General features: G+C 34.7%; 1 protein-coding gene across 1 annotated transcript; it reads left to right on the top strand.

Annotated features, from left to right (window-relative positions):
• Positions 1 to 9,385: 9,385 nt before the first annotated feature.
• Positions 9,386 to 10,206, top strand: LOC137721806 (uncharacterized protein At4g22758-like). Its single transcript, XM_068460817.1, has 2 exons — positions 9,386 to 9,810; positions 9,925 to 10,206. Exons 1-2 carry the CDS (start codon positions 9,489 to 9,491, stop codon positions 10,086 to 10,088), a joined length of 486 nt encoding a protein of 161 aa, XP_068316918.1. The 5' UTR covers positions 9,386 to 9,488; the 3' UTR covers positions 10,089 to 10,206.
• The last annotated feature ends 10,844 nt before the right edge of the window (positions 10,207 to 21,050 follow it).

Here is a 21,050-nt window from a genome sequence, read left to right as displayed (position 1 = left end):
CACGGTGGTAGTGGTGCTTTCTGGCGGTAGGGCTCATTCTGTTGTCACATTGAGCCTTGAAGATCGTCGGTGCAGGGTCACATCTTGGTTTTCCTCCTCCAATCCATATCCTTTGACGTAGGTTGTTCCCTTCATCTTGGTTTTGAAATTTCCAACCATTGTATCATTTCCCTGGGGATTGATCAAGTAGCTTTTCTAGGAAAAATTGAATGACCAAGAGCATCCGGAAAATTCCAAAGAAAATTGATCAATTTTTCTAGGAAAAAGTGATCAAGTAACTTTTCTAGGAAATTCAACGTAACAGAAATTCCAAAGAAAAAATGCGAGAGTCTTCTTTGACTATTCAAATTAGGCTATCAATGATAGCACCAATTTGTGGTAGCAAAAATATGCCATGTTTTTACCTACAAACAATAAATACATAATAGTTGGAATCTCTATACGTGTATCATTCTAATTCTCATCCAATCTATTTGGAAATGTTCAGATTTGGAATGGTAACAACGGTTTTATTCGGTCGGAATCGAAATTTCCAATCCAACTTGCACCCGTATGCACAGTGTGTAATTTCATCATTGAAAACCACAGTAAATTGAATATGCATTCCCAAGAATCCCAATGGATGAGACGACAAACCCAAATAAATGGGTGCATAAGTTTTAGGCGTTCCTCCTCATCGTACACCTTATACTAGGGCTGGGTTCGGTTTTTTTCGGTTCGGTTTTTTCTCAAAACCGAAACCGAACCGAAATTTCGGTTCGGTTCGGTTCAAATTTTTTTCGGTTTTTTTCGGTTCGGTTTTTTTTTCGGTTCGGTTTTTTTCGGTTCGGTTTCGGTTTTTTTCGGTTTTTTTTTTTTTTTTTTTTTTTTTTCTTTCTCCCTCCAAAATTATTAAAAAAAAAAAAGGAAATATAAAAGTTCACATTCATATTAATAGGCTAGGCGGAATGAAAAATAAGGAGGAGGAGGGTTAGGGTTGTTTTGTTAAAAAGATTAAAAAATTAAAAAAAATCTCACAAATCCTGGAGGCATGAGGGTTCGAACCCATGCCTCCATGCTTGTAAAGTTTCACTGAAACCAACTTGGCAACAGGTTCTGTTTTGTTATGATTGTATGACTAAACTATTTATAAATATTCAAAAAAATTATATATATATATATATCGGTTCGGTTCGGTTTCCGAGCCTCAAAAACCGAAACCGAACCGGTCAGATTCGGTTCGGTTCTGTTTGACAATTTCGGTTCGGTTTTTTTTTCGGTTCGGTTTTTTTCGGTCTCGGTCCGGTTCGGTTTTCGGTTTTTTTCGGTTTTCGGTTTTTTGAACCCACCCCTACCTTATACCAGACACGAAACTAAGAGGTGGCTGGGGTGTGTTGCTGCTCGTTTCCACCTTCATATCCCCGTACCTTAAAAAGCTTAATTAGCCTACCCCCAATGCGAGTGGCATCTGGTTCCATATAAAAGATACACGCAACACATTTGCAAAAGTGCGTGTTACCTTCAATGGGATTGAAAAACGATAGCATTTTATTAAATTGTTAAGAACGATTACACAGTCATCAAATAGGACATCACGGATAAGGTTCGAAGGTTCCTCAAGCCAACACAATTGAGAATAATCGAAATATAAAGCCAATTTGGATCATTCTCTGTGCATGCAATAGCTAGTTGAGATAGTAGAAATAGTTTTACTTATGGAGAAATTAGGTTTTCATCCCTATTTTTTCCATTCCGTTGATCAAAACCTTACTTCTTTGTAATTTTTATTTTATTTTATGAAAGTCCTTAGATTTTAATGAATGTCATTATTTCAATTATAATATTTACGTATCAGCATCATTAAATTTTATTTCTAAAATATTCATTTTGTGTTAAAAACCTTACATTAGGTATATTATATATTTATGGCTAAACTTTATATCATTTAATTCTATTTTTAGTTTGTACCCAATTTGAATTTGCAACCAATTTTTCAAAATTGTACTAATTTTCTTTTTAGTTTTAGTTTTTACACATATATTAAATTCTTTTTGTGACCATATTTTTTAAAATTTCATTTATACTCATATTTTTTTTGGTCTTATATTTGTACGCATAATTTATTTATAATGTACCCATTCTTCTTTACAAATATACATATTGTTATATGTAATAATGTACCCTTTTTTTCCGTAAAATTTTATAAGTAAAATGTACCAATTTTTTAACACTATGGATACATTCTTTTGTCATGTATTATTTCATATTGGTACATTGTTTCTATACATTTATTCAATCAAAATGTTTGAAATTTTTTTATTGTAGCTATTTCTAACCGTAATATAATGAGGGATTTTAAGTTTGTGACTTATATGTCATATACATACATATATATATATATATATATATATATATAGAGAGAGAGAGAGAGAGAGGCTTTAAGGGAAGGGATCCCCATTTTTTAAATAAAAATGCGGAGTAGTTGTGGGGTCCACATCATATCAAACTTTAATGATCCCGTCTTTTTTTTAAGTTGTATCTCATAGATCATCCTTACAAAATATTAGTTAAATCGGAAATATTTGAGACATCTAATTGGGTTCAAAGAAATGAACGAATACTTTGTTATACAAGAAACAATGAAATATGATCTTGATAATTAAATAGGCAAATGGTTTCAGATTGAAGAGAGTGACACACCCCGATCGAGATCAGGGCATGCTGGCCGTCACGTGGAAGTGACGTAACCATGTGCACAGTGCGGAAGCTAATAAAATAATAATAAAAAAATACGAATAAATAAAATCCAGCTTTACACAAAGCAAGAGCATACATGTGCAACTGTAAGTGTGAAAACAAAGTTCAGAGCACGAAGACCTAATGCAGTCCGGGAGAAAATAACACTACAAAAGCACACCCGAAGGTGGTCCTACACTGGTAATAATCTGTCAGATATGCCGGGGAAATCCTCAGGGAAACCACCAAAAGTGCTAGCCAACTAGAACCTGAAGGGGCGCAAAACAGAAAGTGTGAGTGGGCAAAAACAAAGCTTTTCAAAAACCATTTCAAAAACTTGATTCTAACCCCTCGCCGTAAAACCTGTATACTTCCCAGAAAATATAATATACATATATATAAATCATGCTCCGAGATATGCCATGTCAAATTTCTCTAAATAGAATGCAAGTGCTCAGGAATGTCAAATCAATGCCATGTAATCTGTCAGCCGGAGTCACCTAATGTGACCTGTACGGCTGAATCTAGAGCTCAAATCTCCATCTCTCTAACTATGCCTGCACACGAGTCGGAACCACCTAAAGTGGTCTGTACGACAGGACTAGGTGTAATATAAGTACGCTCAAGTGCTACGATTACGTGAAGGCTGGGCGAATAATCGCGGGTCACCTACGAGTCGGAACCACCTAAAGTGGTCTGTACAACAGGACTGTGCACCTAACTTGGATCCAAGATGAGCGTGTGGTGCAGGAGGTGAACATCACGTGAATGACTGTGCCCAACTCTGGGCGGGAGCACTAACACCGAGGGTGCAGGTTATGAGCTCTCTATGCATCTCAAATCACTACTGAACGTAAACATAAATCATAACTCACCTGGCACTTACCTGTGCGTCCGCAACACAAAACATATATGAACATATGCGACTCGTAATGCGTAAATAAATGACAAACAATAGGCATGGCATATAAACGTATAATGTTTCAAATCAATTTCTGGGAAAAACATAAGTATATAGGTATATACGGAAAACCAAAAGCCCACTCACTGGTATGTAGAAAGGTCGTAACCCCCTTGCCTCGAGTGACCGCACTCGTCCTCGGGATAGGTCTCACCTATATGCGAAACAACTATAAAAACGTTAATTTTAAAACACATAACCAACCTTATGAAATAACTTCTCATACAATACTCAAATGGGGTGTATGAATACACCAACGTGATCTACTCAACCTCAGGAACATCCCCATATTTTTAGAAAAATTTTCCACCGTCGCACGCGCCGACCACGCGCAGGCACGTGCCTGGCACACTGACGGCGTCAGTTAACGCCGTCAGGAATATTCCGTCCAAACTGACGGAATATTCCGTCGTCTTCTCCAGCAAGGCTTCGGCGCCGGAAAATCGTGAAAATTTCAAAACTTTGTAACTTCTTCGTTTTTCAACCAAATTTCACAAAATTGGTACCAAAATAAAGCTTACAACGAGAGGAACAAATCCATACCACTTTCAAGTGCTAAAATCCACGGAATCTCGCCGGGAAAACACCACCAACTTCGGCCAACCTTATAACTCACGATCCCGACGTCCAAAACCTTCAAACGAACCACCCCGAGCCTCCTAAGGACCTCACCAAGCTTCCTACAAGCTTGAAATTCCCAAAAACACAAGAATTAACGTGTGGATGAACAGTGACAAAATCGGGGTATCCCGAGTTCGACGTGAAAACGAAGGTATCCTTACCTGAAATGGGTATGGTTGAATTTTTATGGACCTCACGAGCAAGAATATATACTTTATTTCCTCGATCTGTGAAGATTTGGAGGGTTTCTGGGTGTGTCCGTACAAATGGAATAGGAAATGGGGGAGAGAGGGAACTCGGGACAAGGGTGCAGGGCAGGGAAAAAGTGAGGGGGTGTGGGAGAGTGTGTGTGTGGTCCACAACCTGCCAACAACAATCCAAAAACAACCACACAACGAAAAATCACACTAGGGGCAAAATCGTCATTTCACCCTTATGGTTCGAAAATTCCGGAACGGGCTATCACAAAGAGAATTAAATTCATAATTAAACAAATTTAGATTTTAAAATTTCTAATGTACATTTGTTTAAATACTCAAAAAATTAATTGCCAGGACATCTCAACCATTAAAAGTAGGCTAATCTAATGGTCTAAAGTGTGTGTCAAATCTTGTGTAAAAAATATGCTGCCACATATCTGCCCCCATATATATATATATATATATATATATATATATATATATGTGTACAACGTGGGATTATAAATCTCATAAAAGGGGGCGGATCCGTGACACCATATTTTTTTAAGGAAAACTAATGAAAAAGGTTTGAAAATTTTTAGTTTTAATAAAAAACCATGTTATAAGTTTTGTTTAATGATTAGTACAAGGCCCATATTAAAGTAGTCCAACTAAAAATGGCCGAACTATAATAAATTATGATTTGTCGATTTTACCCCTAACTTTTTTAGGTTGAGGTCCAGATTTTTGTCGTTAATGAAGTTCATCATTATTTTGCAGACCTTCTTCTTTTTCTTTGAAACAAAAATATAGATCCTCATGCTATTTAATTTATATTTTGTATTATTTCGTTGAAATGTGATCGTCGTTATTATTCATAGTGTATTCGAGGTACTGTTTTTCAATTTTTCTTCGTCAATGGAGTTCATCGTTTGTTTCTCCAGAAAATAAATTTGAGATCTGCATGTTATTCAATAATAACGATGGATCACTGTTCTGAACTGTAAAAACTATTTCTGGATTTTTAGTAACACTATTTCTGGAATCTAAGTTACTGTTTCTGGAATCTAAATCACTGTTTCTGGATCCAAATGAAATAGACACACAGTTTCTTAAATGTAAGCTAGAAAAGAAATAGTGAAATTCACTGTATTTGGATTCAAAGCAAAATAAGCACCCTGTTTCTTAAATATAATCAATTGATGCATGAAAGAAAAGAAACAGTCAATGGTTAAAACATAGACTGTTTCTGAAATCTGAGTCACTGTTTCTGGAATCTAAGTCGCTGTTTCTAGATTTTGGTTCTTTTTTTTCCATATACAATGTTTGTTTGTGCACAGAAAAAACAAACACTGTATCTGATTTTATTTTTTTTTCCAGAAACAAGGTTATGTTTTGGGTTCTCTAGAAACAGTTTTATGTTTTGGTACTTTTTTTTTTCCAGACATTTTTTTGCCGGTTTCTGCCATTAAACTTCTTTGAACTTATTTCGGCGGCTTTGTTATGATGAATGCTTCATTTTTGAAGTTTGATTTGGTTGTTTTTTGAAATGGGGGAATTCAATTTGATAGGAAGACAAGGAGTTATTATGGCGGTTTCTTGCTGGGTTGAGGTTGATGAAGAGTCAGGACAATAGCAAATCATTTAGGGGTATTTACGGAAGTGTAGATTTGTAGCGGGTTGGGCTTGTAAGTTTGACCCGTGGACAATAGTTTTGGATGATTTTTTTATTAAACTTTGAGCCATTTTGGTTAAATAATATTTTGGGATGTTTTTTGGTTAAATATTTATTGGCCCAAGCCCTTTTTATCAAAGCTCCCTTTTTTATGTAGGATGATCAATACGAAGAGAATAGGAGAAGAAACAACAAAGAGTTGAATGGGAAATTAAGAGATGTCAAAGTTAATGAAAAACAGAGGAGAGAAGATAAAATCTTAATTAAGGATTTTCTTTTCAATACATAATTATTTGATTTATAAAATAAAGTGGACTAATAAGATTACATCTCAACCATTAAAAGTTGGCTAATATAATTGTCTGAAATTTGTGCCAAATCTTGTGTAAAAAATAGGGAGCTTTAACGAAAAAGGCTTGGGCCAACAAATATTTAACCAAAAACCATCCCAAAATATTATTTAATCAAAAGGGCTCAAAGTTTAATAAAAAAACCATCCAAAACTATTGTCCACGGGTCAAACTTACAAGCCCAACCCGCTACAAATCTACACTTCCATAAATACCCCTAAATGATTTGCTATTGTCTTGACTTTTCATCAACCTCAACCCAGCACGAAACCTCCATAATAACTCTTTGTCTTCCTATCAAATCGAATTCCCCCATTTCAAAAACAACCAAATCAAAGTTCAAATCAAAGTTGAAAAATGAAGCATTCATTGGAACAAAGCCACCGAAAGAAGTTCAACGAAGTTTAATGGCAGAAACCGGCGAAAAAGTATCTGGAAAAAAAAAAAGAACCAAAACATAAAACTGTTTCTGGAGAACCCAAAATATAATACTGTTTCTGGAAAAAAAATCAGATACAGTGTTTGTTTTGTTTGTGCACAAACAAACACTATATCTGGAAAGAAAATAACCAAAATCCAGAAACAACTACTTAAATTCCAGAAACAGTGACTTAGATTCCAGAAACAGTCTATGTTTTAACCTTTGACTGTTTCTTTTTTTTCATGCATCAGTTGATTATATTTAAGAAATAGGGTGCTTATTTTTCTTTGAATCCAAGTACAGTGAATTTCACTATTTCTTTTCTAACTTACATTAAAGAAACAGTGTGTCTATTTCATTTGGATCTAGAAACAATGATTTAGATTCCAGAAACAATGTTACTAAAAATCCAGAAATAGTTATTTTTATTGTCCAGAAACAGTGACCTGTCGTTATTATTGAATAGCATGCAGATCTCAAATTTATTTTCTGCAGAAACAACCAATAAACTCCACTAAGGAAGAAAATTTGGAAAAACAGTACCTTGAATACGCTATGAATAATAACGACGATCACATTTCAACGAAATAATACAAAATATAAATTAAATAGCATGATGATCTATATTTTTGTTTCTTAGAAAAAGGAGAAGTCTGCAAAACAACGATGAACTCCATTAACGACGAAAATCTGGAACTCAACCTAAAAAAGTTAGGGGTAAAATCGACAAATCATAATTTATTATAGTTGGGCCATTTTTAGTTGGACTATTTTAATATGGGTCTTGTATTAATCATTAAACAAAACTTATAACATGGTTTTTTTTTTTTTTTTTATTAAAACTAAAACTTTTCAAACCCTTTTCATTAGTTTTCCTTATTTTTTATTCTCCATTTGTCTTCACTGCTATCTCATTATTTTTGCTTAGAGATGTGCTTCTCATTATTTGTTTCTCCTTCCCTTTTTCCCCTTATCTTAACGGTCACATAAGTACAATGAGAATTTTAATTCAATTTCTATTTACTCTACAATCAGATTTTTTTTTCCACATCTTGTAAAACCCTAATGTTAATCGCTCATAACATCTATTTCAATTTTTATTTACACTACAATGAGATTTTTTTTTCTCATTAGGATTTTCTTAAAATCATTGATTTGTTCCATTCCGTTCAGAATTACTCAATCAAATTATATATGCATATCATTGATTGATCAACATAATACAATCTCAACCACTTAGATTTTAAATTGGCAAGATGAGAACTTCGCAATCCTCTTGAAAAATACTACTATATTTTTTTCGCAGTTCCCTTGTAAATAATAAGAAAGTTATTACATTTTCTGGGCATTGCAAATAATTTTTGGCTTTACTATACTCATCTCCCCCACTGATTCTCTATTGAAAAAGCTAGCAGGAAAGGAAAAAGACGAAAAAACAATAACCACAGATCATTCATTCATACAAACTAAAGTATTAAGTTTCATTTGGTCTCAACTGGAGGAAAAATGGTGGAAAATCTAGAACCTATATAATGTGGAGAATTAATGAAACAAATAGAGCGGAGGTAGAAGGAAGGACAATTAATAGAAAATAGGAGATTAAAGAGAGAGTGAGAGAGACAAAAAAATCTTAAATAAGGATTTTCTTTTTAATGCATAATTATTTAAATTATAAAATTTAACTAATTAGATTACATCTCAACCATTATAAGTGTAAAGATCCCGCCCCCCCCCCCCAAAAAAATGTAAAGTTCTAATGGTCTAAGGGCTGTTTTGGTATTGCTGTGGTTTGAAAAAAAGCTGCTTCTGCTGTACTGTGAGAATAAGCAGCTGTGAAATAAAGCAGCAGAGTGTTTGGTAAACTTTTTTTTGTAAAAGTGCTTTTGAAAAAAAAAAAGCAGTATTATAGTGTTTAGTAAACTTTATGTAAAACAGATGTGAAAAAAAACCGGTTTTTCAAAGCTAGGTTTTGCAGCTTCTTGTTTTTGGCTTTTTTTCACCCAAAACTGTGAAAAAAAAACTGAAGCTGAATGTTTACCAAAAACAAAAACAGCTCCCAACTTTTTTTGATATTAGTTTTTTTCAAAATCACCTCAGTACCAAACCAGGCCTAAAACTTCTGCCAAAACTTGTTTTTTTTTTATTGTGCCATGGATCCTTCCTCTCATAAAATGTCAAACAATTAATGTCAAATATATTTAAAAATATATATTAATAGTAATATAATGAGGTGCAAAAAGTTAGGGAACTTTGATTAAAATTTGAATACCATTAAAGTTTTAGTTTAGTGACTAAGGACTGAATCTAAAATTTCCCTTTACTTATTTCCTACTTTTTAAACGTTGTAATAATCTCAAACTCTAGGGATGTATTGAAGGTACGTTGCTTCTAGGAAGCTTCTTGCTTACCCTATTTTAACCTTTCCATGTCAAAAACCTTGGATGTAAGTCTCTCTCTGCTTCTCTGAAGCTCTCCACTTCTGGCCAAACACTCTGATATTCACTCCGCCACCCTCACACAAGCATTTCAATAACACCTTAACTGCATTCTTCATTCTTCATAAACTATGATCTCCAAGACGGCGCTTCATACGTTTCCGCCCGAGAGGCACAGCGGCAAACTCGTCCGGCGTCGAGGAGGTCTCATCTCTGTCCCAGTGAAGCTTTGGCCGGCGCCGGAGACCTACCGAAGGATGACGAAGTTGCTTCTGAATGTGACGATCGAGAGGAGCTTAGGGCCTGTGCAGGTGGTGATGTCGCCGGAAAACACAGTGCGGGATTTGATCAAGGCAGCTGTAGAGATTTACGTGAGGGAGAAGAGAAGGCCGTTGGTAAAGGAGACCGATCCGCACCGTTTTGAGCTCCACTACTCGCAATTCAGCTTGGAGAGTAAGCACTAAGCAATATAAACAATATATATTTGTGATTTTGCATACAAGTCTCTGCTTCTTGTTTTTATTAACTTGTTGCCTATCAACTTCTTTACTTTTAACGACGGTGCAGGTTTGAAAGGAGATGAGAAGTTGATAAAGTTGGGGTCTAGGAATTTCTTTTTGTGCTGCTCAAAGTCAAAGCCCCCCGTCGGTCTGTGTAATTGCTCTGAGGAAGCAAAGAGGGCAATCAGTTATCAGTTTTCATGGATAAAGCTCATGGATTTCTTGCTGTAAACATTTCATCAAAAAAATATGCTTGTTTGTAATAACAAGTTTTCTCTTTTGTTAAAAGAGTGTGAGATAGGCCAGTGCGAAAATCACTTCTCTTGCAATATATTACTTTTTCCAGGAGCTGTTGTTGTACTTTGGCTTCTTTTGGGTTGAAGTGCACCAATTTGGGTAGCTCGATGGCTTTGTCCGTCCTTTGGCTCATGGGGTTGTCTTTCTTTAGGCTCATATTTTGGTGGTAAATGGATGCCTAATTTTGATTAGGTTTATATTCAGTTATGTCCACACTATTTTACGCAAAATTTCACTTTATTCTCCCACACTTTACTTTCATGTACTCATTATTCGTGTTCCGCAGTACCCGATACTGTCAACTACGTTGAAAGGGGTATTAATTTTGCTAGCATGACAAAAGCTCTTTTGGTCTTTCCATCCAATTTTTTAAATTCTCAAATTTTAAAAATAAATTTTTTTTTTTAAATTCAAGAATTTTGAAAACACAAACATTCGCTCTAGCATGTGTAAAAAAATTTAAAAAAAAAAAAAAAAAAAAAACAACCAGAACTTGCCAAATTTACCCTAAATTCCTCTAAGAGAACCTTAAGACCAAACCCAACCATGGGCTAAATGCTATTTTTTAGGCTTTATTCTCACCCCCCCCCCCCCCCCAAAAAAAAACCCAACCCATGATAAATGTGTGGGCTAAAAGCTAAACGCAAAACAAAAGCCAAATTCCCCCCAAGATTTAGCCCAGAAAATGGTGTCGGCACCACCAGCGGGATCCCACCCACATGATCATGTCTCCCAGGATTTATTGAATCCAACGGCTAAGATCGAATATAATCAAATCTAACGGTAAAAAAAAAGTATCTAATGGCCCAAATTTAAATCTAACGGCTGAAATAATTAAAAAATATTATTTAATTCAAAATTCATCCAAATTTAGTGATTTTTCAATATTTATCAGAATTTAAATATTTTAAGGTTAAAATGTTCATAAAATTAAATTATGATAGTGTACATAATTTTTTTTTAAATTACTTTAAAAGAAAAAATTAGCCTAAATTTATTCGTTAATAATCTCAGGCTAAAGAATTTAGGTCATAAGGGTTGAAGCAGAAAAACTATTTATGAGCTAAAACCTAAATTTTCTGGGCTAAAAATTTTAGGTTTTAACCCAAGGGTTGGAGATGGTAAGTGGCTTAATTGTTCAGAGTTATCATGAAATTTACAATTTATTTGACCTCTCTATATTCATGGTTGAATAGACCAAAGAACTTTTGTCACGTTATGAAATTAACATTTTTCTCAATTCAGATAGTAGAAAGAGTAATTAACACTTTTCTCAATTCAGATAGTAGAAAGAGAAATTAACGTCTTGCTACAAAGTGATTTTGACAGTCTCACGTGTTAAACAACACCTAATTGTATTCTTTTTAAGATTAAATAGGATTTGTTGTGGCCAATATTTAGAAAGAAAGGGATGGTGGGGCATAGAGAAGAGATGGAGAAGGGCTTGAGTAATTCTATATGTTATTCCTCATGCCTTGTATCTTTATTTATAGTAATAAGGATAAGACAACAACTGTTTTTCAAGTAATACAAGTATAATAGGAAATATCTTTTAGATCCCGAAGGATTCCTAATTTATCACTCCTTAGGATTTACACAATCCCACATGTGCTAATAGTATTCACAACACTCTTCGTTCAGTGTGTAAATACTCAAGCAGTAGACACATCCGATCTTCAGGCAATTATGGAAATAGTTGATGAAGTTGTCCCATAGGTATAATGTGTGAATGCGAGTGTCAAAACAAAAGGAATAATGCATAGGTAGTCAAACTCACAAAATCTCGCTATAGTAAAACCTAAGGTGGAATAAAAACCTACAGTCTAAAGGAGAAAGGTGATAAGTTGCATTAAGTCAAAACTAAACGTCTTCAAGATGCATGCAGAACACTCACAAGGGTATGACTAGCCTAGGATGGATGTCTCGTTCAAACCTAGTTAGGTAACATAAACTCAGCAGGAAAAATGCTTCTAATCGTAGGGAACAAGAGTACATTAAAGCCAAATGAGATACTTCTGGATACTTGCCCTAAGTTTGAAAAAACTTCCAAATGAGAACTACAAGCATTGCAAATAAAATAGTTATGCATACTAATTCCTCAAACAAGCTTTTGAACGATACACTTCAGTAGTGACTTTGGCAAGGTTGTGTTGGGATATGATTTTCTTGACTTCAATCTTCAGATACTCATGTTGATGCAGATGTAATATATTTGGCGTTGAATTCTTGCATGTATCATGTGATGGTCTGGTCGATACATCGGCATAGTCTCCATGGATTATTTTTTAGACTGAACGATGGATGAAAATTGCAGGTGCTTCAAATATGCTTCCATGTACACATATGCCGCAATGTATAATGATGAGATCAAAGACGTCATAACTAAGATCTATTTGTTTGACCTCTAAGATATTGCAATGTTCCTAACGATAAATACATAATCCTTTTGGAAACGTGCCTTGTGCATATTAGATAGATAGTCTGTGTCAGCGTATCCCACAAGGTAGGCATCTTATCGAGGACCAAGTGGGTGTGATCCATTATAAGATGCATAGGAATAGAATAAGCCAAATTCCGTAGTAACGAAAAAACGTCTTTAACACCAATTTGGTGGTGGCGTGTAGGCGAAGTATTGTTTTATGCTAAAAGATTATCAGCACTTGAGATGTTTGATTTAGTGCTTTGAACCAAAACAATATACGCCAATTGCACTTATCTATAGAATTATCAGCTCTATAACCTCCTCGAAGGTCTCATTTGCATCTAGTGTACAAACGATCATGGGTTTACTCAAAAGCAACACTTTCTGGGTGTGGTTCGACTAATAGGCTAGTATACCGTAAAAAATATGCTTGAAACTTCATGTCAAGATAGTGTCGAGTTGTTCCAAGATCTTTCATATCAAAGTTCAACTTCAAGTGCGAGGCCAGATGTCATCGACAAATTGCAACTCTGCAATTTCAGATTTGTACATGCTGGGGACATATATCCCTAACATATCAAATATTCACTTAGATTGGTATAACACACCTGTCTGCATGTTCCACATTCGTAATCTGAATGCCTCATCTAAATTGAGAGGGTGTTATGTGGTCTAAAACTATTTGTATCAATACATATAAATACTTTGTAAACTTCTATGTAAATTGTGTATCATCATCCTAGAGGTGTACGTTACAACTACATATATAAGCCATAATCGATCCAGGGCGTATGAGAGAAGCCTTGCATCATAAGGCGGCGTTATATTGAACTATTTCATTCATCCCATTCAACATGGATTTGTTTTTTTCCAGTTAACCAATTTGTTATATGTTGTCATTAACCAATGAAATGTTGTTTGTATTGTTGTTTTTCATTTATGTCTGTAGCTACTATATAAGTGAAATATCATCGTTAATAATCTCATTCCAGTTCTATATCTCATCCAAACTAGTATATTAGACCAAGAACATCAGGTCTCAGTAATAATTCGAATTAATCTCATGAGATAAAAATGATTGAGACAACGATTGAGGATGGGATTCATTTGTGTCATGATGCTCAATTTCTAAGGAGGTGAATCCTTCGAGCTGAGTGATTTGTCGCGCTTAAGAGAGAAGACAGATTTATTGTCTAGTCACCAATGTACTAGGATCGGCCACTAGGTGTGGCAACCAACATTCGGGGGATGTCCATACACGTTAATAGCGTCCCCTTCCTTCTAAGGCAATGGCATCTGTTAGAAATGTCTATCCTTGTGAGCATGTTTGTAGTATATGATCTTGTCAATTTGTTAGATCAGAGAAAACATTGGGTAACACTATGATGATTTAGATTACGGGACCCAGATGAGACATAATGGCGGCATCCACGATAAATCTCATTGTTCCTCAGGAACGTTAACGTTCTTTTCTCCCCTCGACAGCGGGAAGACTGTCTCATTGAAGTGGCAATCCGCTAATAAAGCAGTAAAGAGATCGCTTACAAGGGCATAAGAGAATCATAATCGACAATGGTTCATATTCTTTTTGTGAGGACCTATATTGGTACATTGGAGCAGCGCAGTTGGCATATAAAGTATAAATAAACACATAAGTACAAAACTTTAAGTTTGTACCAAATTACCAAATGTAATGCCAAAATAGGATTGAGTGGCAATGGGCCTCATAAATGAATGCAATAATACATATCTATACGCTGAAAAACCGAAGTTTGGTGCCCTCACTACCAAGGTTCGTACAAGCATTTAAAGGTGTTTAATGAACGCCATCTGGGAGAATGTTTAAGTGTGAACATAGGGAATCAAAATGTTCAACTTATGTACCTAAGGGAGATGTAGTAATCATTGAATTTGTCGATGTAAAATTTTTGGGATTATCTAGTCTTCTAAACTTTATAAATAATTGGGGTGGTGAGCCCGCAACCTAATAATTGGTGCCAATGGTCTAACAAAGCATTATTGGTGTCGATGAACATGTGATCAACGTGTTGATATGTCAACCAAAATTACCCACATTTTGGTTGGATTAGTTCGTAAATATTCCTTTGAGAAAGATGGAGGATCTGTAAGGATCGTTATAGTACATAGGTGAGTAATTAGTGTGCCTAGAAATGATCTTAGTAGTTGGGCTAGTAATTAGCTTGCCCTATAAAGATCGGTGAGCATTTCTTAGCAAGGTACGCTTCCAGGTACAAGGTTCTTACTGCTGGTAAAGGGATGTCATATACGATGCATCAATAATTAACCTGGATGTCCTAAATGTTTGTATCACAACAAAAATAGTGGGCCTTTACGACGCGAATGGTTGTGATATACAATTCATTTAGGAGGCATTCCATTTCCTCTAGAATACACTTCTGGCTATATTCATAGGAAGTTATGCAAAAGGAATTCTACTCCATTTTCTATAGTGATTTCAATACGGTAATAGTTCTCTCGAATATCCTTAAAGCTCAAAAGCGCTTTTCTGGAATGAAGTGAGTATAAGCATTCCCTAATGGTAAAATTAGTATTATTGAACAACATGATATGGGTAGTGCCATGATTCACAATCAGGTTGGATAGGCTTGAAAAGGTTGTTAAGGGGGTGATCAGGTATAAAATTAGCATATGGAAGTAGACAGCTAAGTTCCCCACAAAAACATACCTAATTAGGAGTTAATTGAATGTGGTCATGATGTGGTCTTATTTTCATATATTTTTATCATATATTTCCTTTGGATTTAGTATATTCAAATGGGTTAAATCTTAATTTATATTGTTTTGATCTTTAGGTATTTGATAGCGAAACAACTTGAAAATGCAGAAGAAAATGACGATTTTGGGTGTCTACAATAATCCCAAAGGAGGAAGAAGCTAATTAACTGCTTCAATGCATATGTATTACAATGAAAAGATGAAACTACAAAGGATTTGGAGATCAAATAGACATGAGAATGTTATTCAATGAATTTTATGAGAGACATAATTATTTGTTTTTTATTTTCATTTACTTTTTCTTTGTTTAATAAGGACTTAAATGTGGATTTGAACCATATCATTGCTAGCTCATTATAAGACTTAACCTACTCCCACATCCCTTAGTGCAGATAATATCGTTTATCCAATAAAAAATAGGGAGTTTTAACGAAAAGCCCACAGTACTATTCATTTTAACGAAAAACCACATTTTTACACTAAAAAGTCAATCTTGGTACTATTCACTTTATCCTTTATTTTGTCTTTATTATTAAAACTCAAAGTTTTAAATCTTTTTCATTAGTTTTCCTTAAAAAATAAGGACTTAAAGTCCATTAAGATTATGATTGTAGTGGGGGTTTAATTAGGCTTTTTCTTGCCCTTGCCGTGGGATTTATAAGGAAATTCATGTTCCTTGTTTGGATGGAGGAAGTCACCCCCCAAAAAAAAAACCAAAAAAAAAAAAATCACATACCATATTGAGAAGGGGGTTGCGGCAAAAGCAAAAGAGGGAAGAGCTAATGGACTTTTTCTTTCTTTGCTAGGCTACAATGTAGCCTGATCATGAATATTAAATTCTCTTGTGGCAGCATGGGTCTGAATTCTTGCTAATATTTGGACTGTGTTAATCCAAATACAGAGCGGTTTGGTCATGAGTGTGTCGCAGGCTGCTGATTCCTTCGTTCTAGCTTCACAGGCTCGCCAAGTCTGCTTGGTCAAGGGTTTGGCTATGGCAATAAGGATGTTGGAACGATGTCGGGGAGCTCTTACATAAGCATTCTTCTCTGGTATGGCAGCGTTGTATTGGCTGTTACAGTGGGTTCTGGACTGATATGCCCCTTCTGCCTCTTGTTCAATCTGCAACAATTCTGTTGTTTAAACGACGTTGGCTATGAAATTATGTTTTTCCTATAGCCAAAACAATGACGAGGAGAAGACAATTTTCCATTGACCACCATGGTCCTGTTAGTCTCGTAAAGCATATAACATGTGACTATGTGAAAAGTTAATCGGTTTGTTCAGTAGAACAATCCATCTGATTTAAAAAAATAACTTTAATCATGCAATCAGACAACAATTAAAATATAGGCAGGGAAGATTAAAGTCTTATCTCCTGGTTGCGTTGTCCAACATATTCGTCGTTGATCGTTCTTATCTGCAGCGGCAACAAGACGAAGAACTAGAACTGTTTGCTTAGGGTTGTTGCTCACGGTATAGTGATTTGGTCGGGTGGAATATAAATTAGCTCTCAATAAAATTACCAATTGTTGAAACAAATTCACGCACCTCCGTGAACGATGGTTAAGCATAAACTCGAATAACCTGCAAAACAGTAAACAACCGTGAGCAAGCCTAGAATCGGGGGTGTGCCGGCCAAAGGCTCTCCGACGATCAAGTTAGTGAATGATCTTAGACTCATGCAGTGGGCAAGAGAATTGAAGTGTATAGATTGCATTATCGTAGATGAACCCTACCTTTCTAGGATAGAATCTTCATTCTAAGCCGGGAGAATCCTAGATGATATTTAGTTAGTAGACATTACATCCTCTTAGGTGTGTAATTACTTGTGGCGCACGCCATGGCACCGCTACTCCGTTTGATACAGCTTCACTAGGAGATGGCGGGTCCATGACCGGACTTCTGAGGTAACTGTATTCGGATCAACCTTATTCCGACTTTGGAAAATCATGATCCCATATCCTAGATCCTTAATTATTCCTAATTTATCTCTACTTGAGATTTACACAAATCACATATGTGCTAATAATGTGCATAATAGGATTAGATATCAAGTTGGACATACATTTTAAGAAAGAATACCAATTTTAAGCAAAATTATCAGGTTTAACCCATTCTAGTTAGATTAAGCAACAATTTGTGAGTAAAGATATTTATAAACACATGACCATTTAAATTTTCCCCCTTACACATGACTCGCATGTCACCTACGCCAACACCAGAAGTTGTCATATGTTCAAGAAATAGTTCAACAGTGACTTACAAAAATTGGAATAGGTTCAACTTTTTCATCTTCAATTGTATTTATTGTGTGTGCTTATTGTGTTCTTCACATGTATACACAACAAAATTAAAGAAATAATAAAAAAATTCATCATTTTACATGTATTTTTTGTAAGTCACTATTCGACAGTGACCTTTTACAAAAAAAAAATTGATTGACCAGTCACTGCAAAAATGGATCGGTGAATCACTAGAGAAAGTCAACTAGTAAAAAAAAATGGTGGAATTGAGTGGAAAGCTTGTAAACTTTGTGTTATAATAGTATTTGTAACTTGTTTTGATTGACTTTTTCATCAATACCTATTGAGGCCCAAAAATGTTATAAGCAAGCTCAAACAAGTCTCAAAGCCCAACTGTCATGCAAACCTATATTTGGGCCCAAATACATGCAAAGTTGCGAGATTGAGGAAGAAATATATTTACAAACATGCCATGCTAGGGTAATTACACCAAATATTCACAAATCACGCCATGCCTATTTGCCACGCTAAAATAAGCTCAAGTCACATGCTTGAGGCTTGTCAAGTGAATTGTGGTGTGGATGATTACAAAAATTCATCGCACCTATGTGGAATCAAGGTTACGGAAGACTTTGGGCTACTTGGGGGCCAAAAAGCTCTTAGCCCATAAGCTTTGAAGTCCACGTAGGCAGGGGCGAAGCCAGGAATTCTTGGGGGAGGGGCGAATTTAAATGAGTGCAAGGTGAAAGAAAAATGGCAACAACCAATTCTTTTTATATAGTAATGTCTTTCATAATTAATCAATACAAATAAATTACAATTGTTGTCGGCGATGTTTTATGTCATGAAAACGTCACATAATAGGCTCATTATCAATAAAAGCAAATATCTTAGACTCTTAATCCTAGAGTAGACTATAGAGTAATATAAGTAATATCTAATCAAACCACGAATTTAATTAATCAATACCAACAATCATATGAATAATCAAGAATTCAATTTTTATTCTAAACAACAACTAGTCATCAGGGTCTTTTAAGTAATTGAGTAAGTTGATTAGGGTTTATAATGGTTACTACAATCAATTTTTTAGCATTTGCTGAGCTGCATTTGAATTAGGGTTTTAGTTGGTTGAATTGGAGTTTATTATGTTAATATAAATATGATGTCAAAGTCTTCACCATGTTCAGCTATTTTTTTTTTTCTTGCTAGACCATGTGTGATTCAAGTTCCTATATATATATATATATATATATATATATATAATGTATGAATCCTCTTTTATGTACTTCAAAAAAAAAAAATTCAATAATCATAGTATTCATATGAATAATCTGTAATTGATAACCATAAAATGTATTACCCTATAATCCTATATCAATCAGGATCTGAATTAAATATAAATTAAAAAAGGGAATTGTTATTAGCACTCCAAAAATTTCATTTGGCACTCCAAACTTTCTATAATTAGAAAGAAAAATACATTTGTAAGGACTGTAGAATGAGATTTTTGGAGTGCTAATAATAGTTCCCTTAAACAAAATAAAAAATTTACCTTCATAAGAACTGCTGGTGTCGCGTAGCGAGTTGCGTCTGGAGCTTGGTGGCCAACAGAATGGGGTGGCTGTCGTGCTTTCTTGTGCTCAATCCTGGGATTTGGGACAATTTCCAAAATTGAAGTCTGGGGGATTTTTGATGTGTGGGAAAAAGGGGTAAAGGTGGGGGATGGGATTTGTTATCTGGGAAAAGGGTGGGGTATAATTGAAACGAGGTGGGATTGGGATGAGGATGGGGACTAGTGGTCCCTCGTTTAATATTTTTTATTTTATTAGATCTGCTGCAAAACGATGCCATTTACCAAAAAAAATTAAATTTTTTTTATTAGGCCCAAAACAATGTTTTTTGGGCTTGGATTTAAAAATTAAAAAAAAAACCTGCGTGCAGGGATCAGATTTCAGAACCACTGTGGTTCCCAATTTCCGATCGAAACAGAGGGGTTCAAGTAGACCTGGCAATTTCTTACACGACCCGTTAACACGATACGTAAATGACACGAAAATAACGGGTTTCGGATCAACACGATAACTAATCGGGTCATTATCGGGTCACACGATAATAACCCGTTAATAACGGGTCCTTAACAGGTTTACACGAGAGTGACACGCGGGTAACCTGTTTCGACACGATAAGAAAAATGCTATTTTGATGATTTTAATTTTTTAAACTACTAAAAAAAACTTACTATAAAATGCAATAGATATAATGAATATGTATATATTGTTTATTAATTATTATTCTATATAAACTTTAAATTTTAAGTTTTATTTATTTATTTATTTTTATAGTATATTATAGGCAAAGATTGAGATTAAAAATCATAAAACACATTAAAAATAAAAATATCAAGTAATATAAAAATACCAAACACATAAAAAAATTATAATAATTAATTTCCCACCTAATATTTCAAGAGTTTCATCCATTTCCCGCCTAATGTTTGGGAAATTTTGCAGCCTATATCCATCCATTTCCCGCCTAATATTTAACCCAAAGAAACTCTAAGTGTTAGTTAATGTATCGTTTTGATGGGATACGCATCCTATGAAACAAATTTCAATGATCCAACCGTCAAACTTGTTTATATATGCTTCGAGATCGCATACGCCAAAATTTGCCAAAAATAAATATTCAGAGATCAAGAAACGAGACAAAACTTTTCAACGGTTATAAACGAAAAATCACGATTTAACAGTTGTTTTAACTCTGATTTTGATGATTTTTTACAGCTATACTCTTTGACCCTCTATGAATATAATGAATGAATTCGATCTTCAATTTAAAATATTTACATTGGTGGATACCACAAAATCTTATGTTATACTTGATAAAAGTATAAATAAACTCTCAAGTGTTAGTGAATTTATCATTTTGATGGGATACGCATCTTACAAAACTAATTTCAACGATCCAACCGTCAAACTTGTTTATATATGCTTCGATATCGCATACACCAAAAATTGCAAAAAACAAACATTCAGAGATCAAGTAACGTGACAAAAAAAATTTGACGGTTATAAACGAAAAATCACGATTTAACGGTTATTTTAACTCCGATTTTGATGATTTTTTTACAGCTACACTCCTTGACCCTGTATGAATACAATGAATGAACTCGATCTTCAATTTAAAATATTTATACTAGTGGACACCACAAAATCTTATGTTATACTTAATGAAAGTATAAATAAACTCTTAAGTGTTAGTGAATCTATCGTTTTGATGGGATACGCATCCTACGAAACTAATTTCAACGATCTAACCGTCAAACTTGTTTATATATGCTTCGAGATCGCATACGCCAAAAATTGCAAAAAACAAATATTTAGAGACCAAGTAACAAGACAAAACTTTTCAACGGTTATAAACGAAAAATCATGATTTAACGGTTATTTTAACTCTAATTTTGATGATTTT

Source organism: Pyrus communis, chromosome 17 (genome assembly GCF_963583255.1).
Source record: "Pyrus communis chromosome 17, drPyrComm1.1, whole genome shotgun sequence".
Classification (NCBI taxonomy): Eukaryota; Viridiplantae; Streptophyta; class Magnoliopsida; order Rosales; family Rosaceae; genus Pyrus; species Pyrus communis.
Note: the sequence above shows the minus strand (reverse complement) of the source record. Positions and strands in the feature narration are given on the sequence as shown.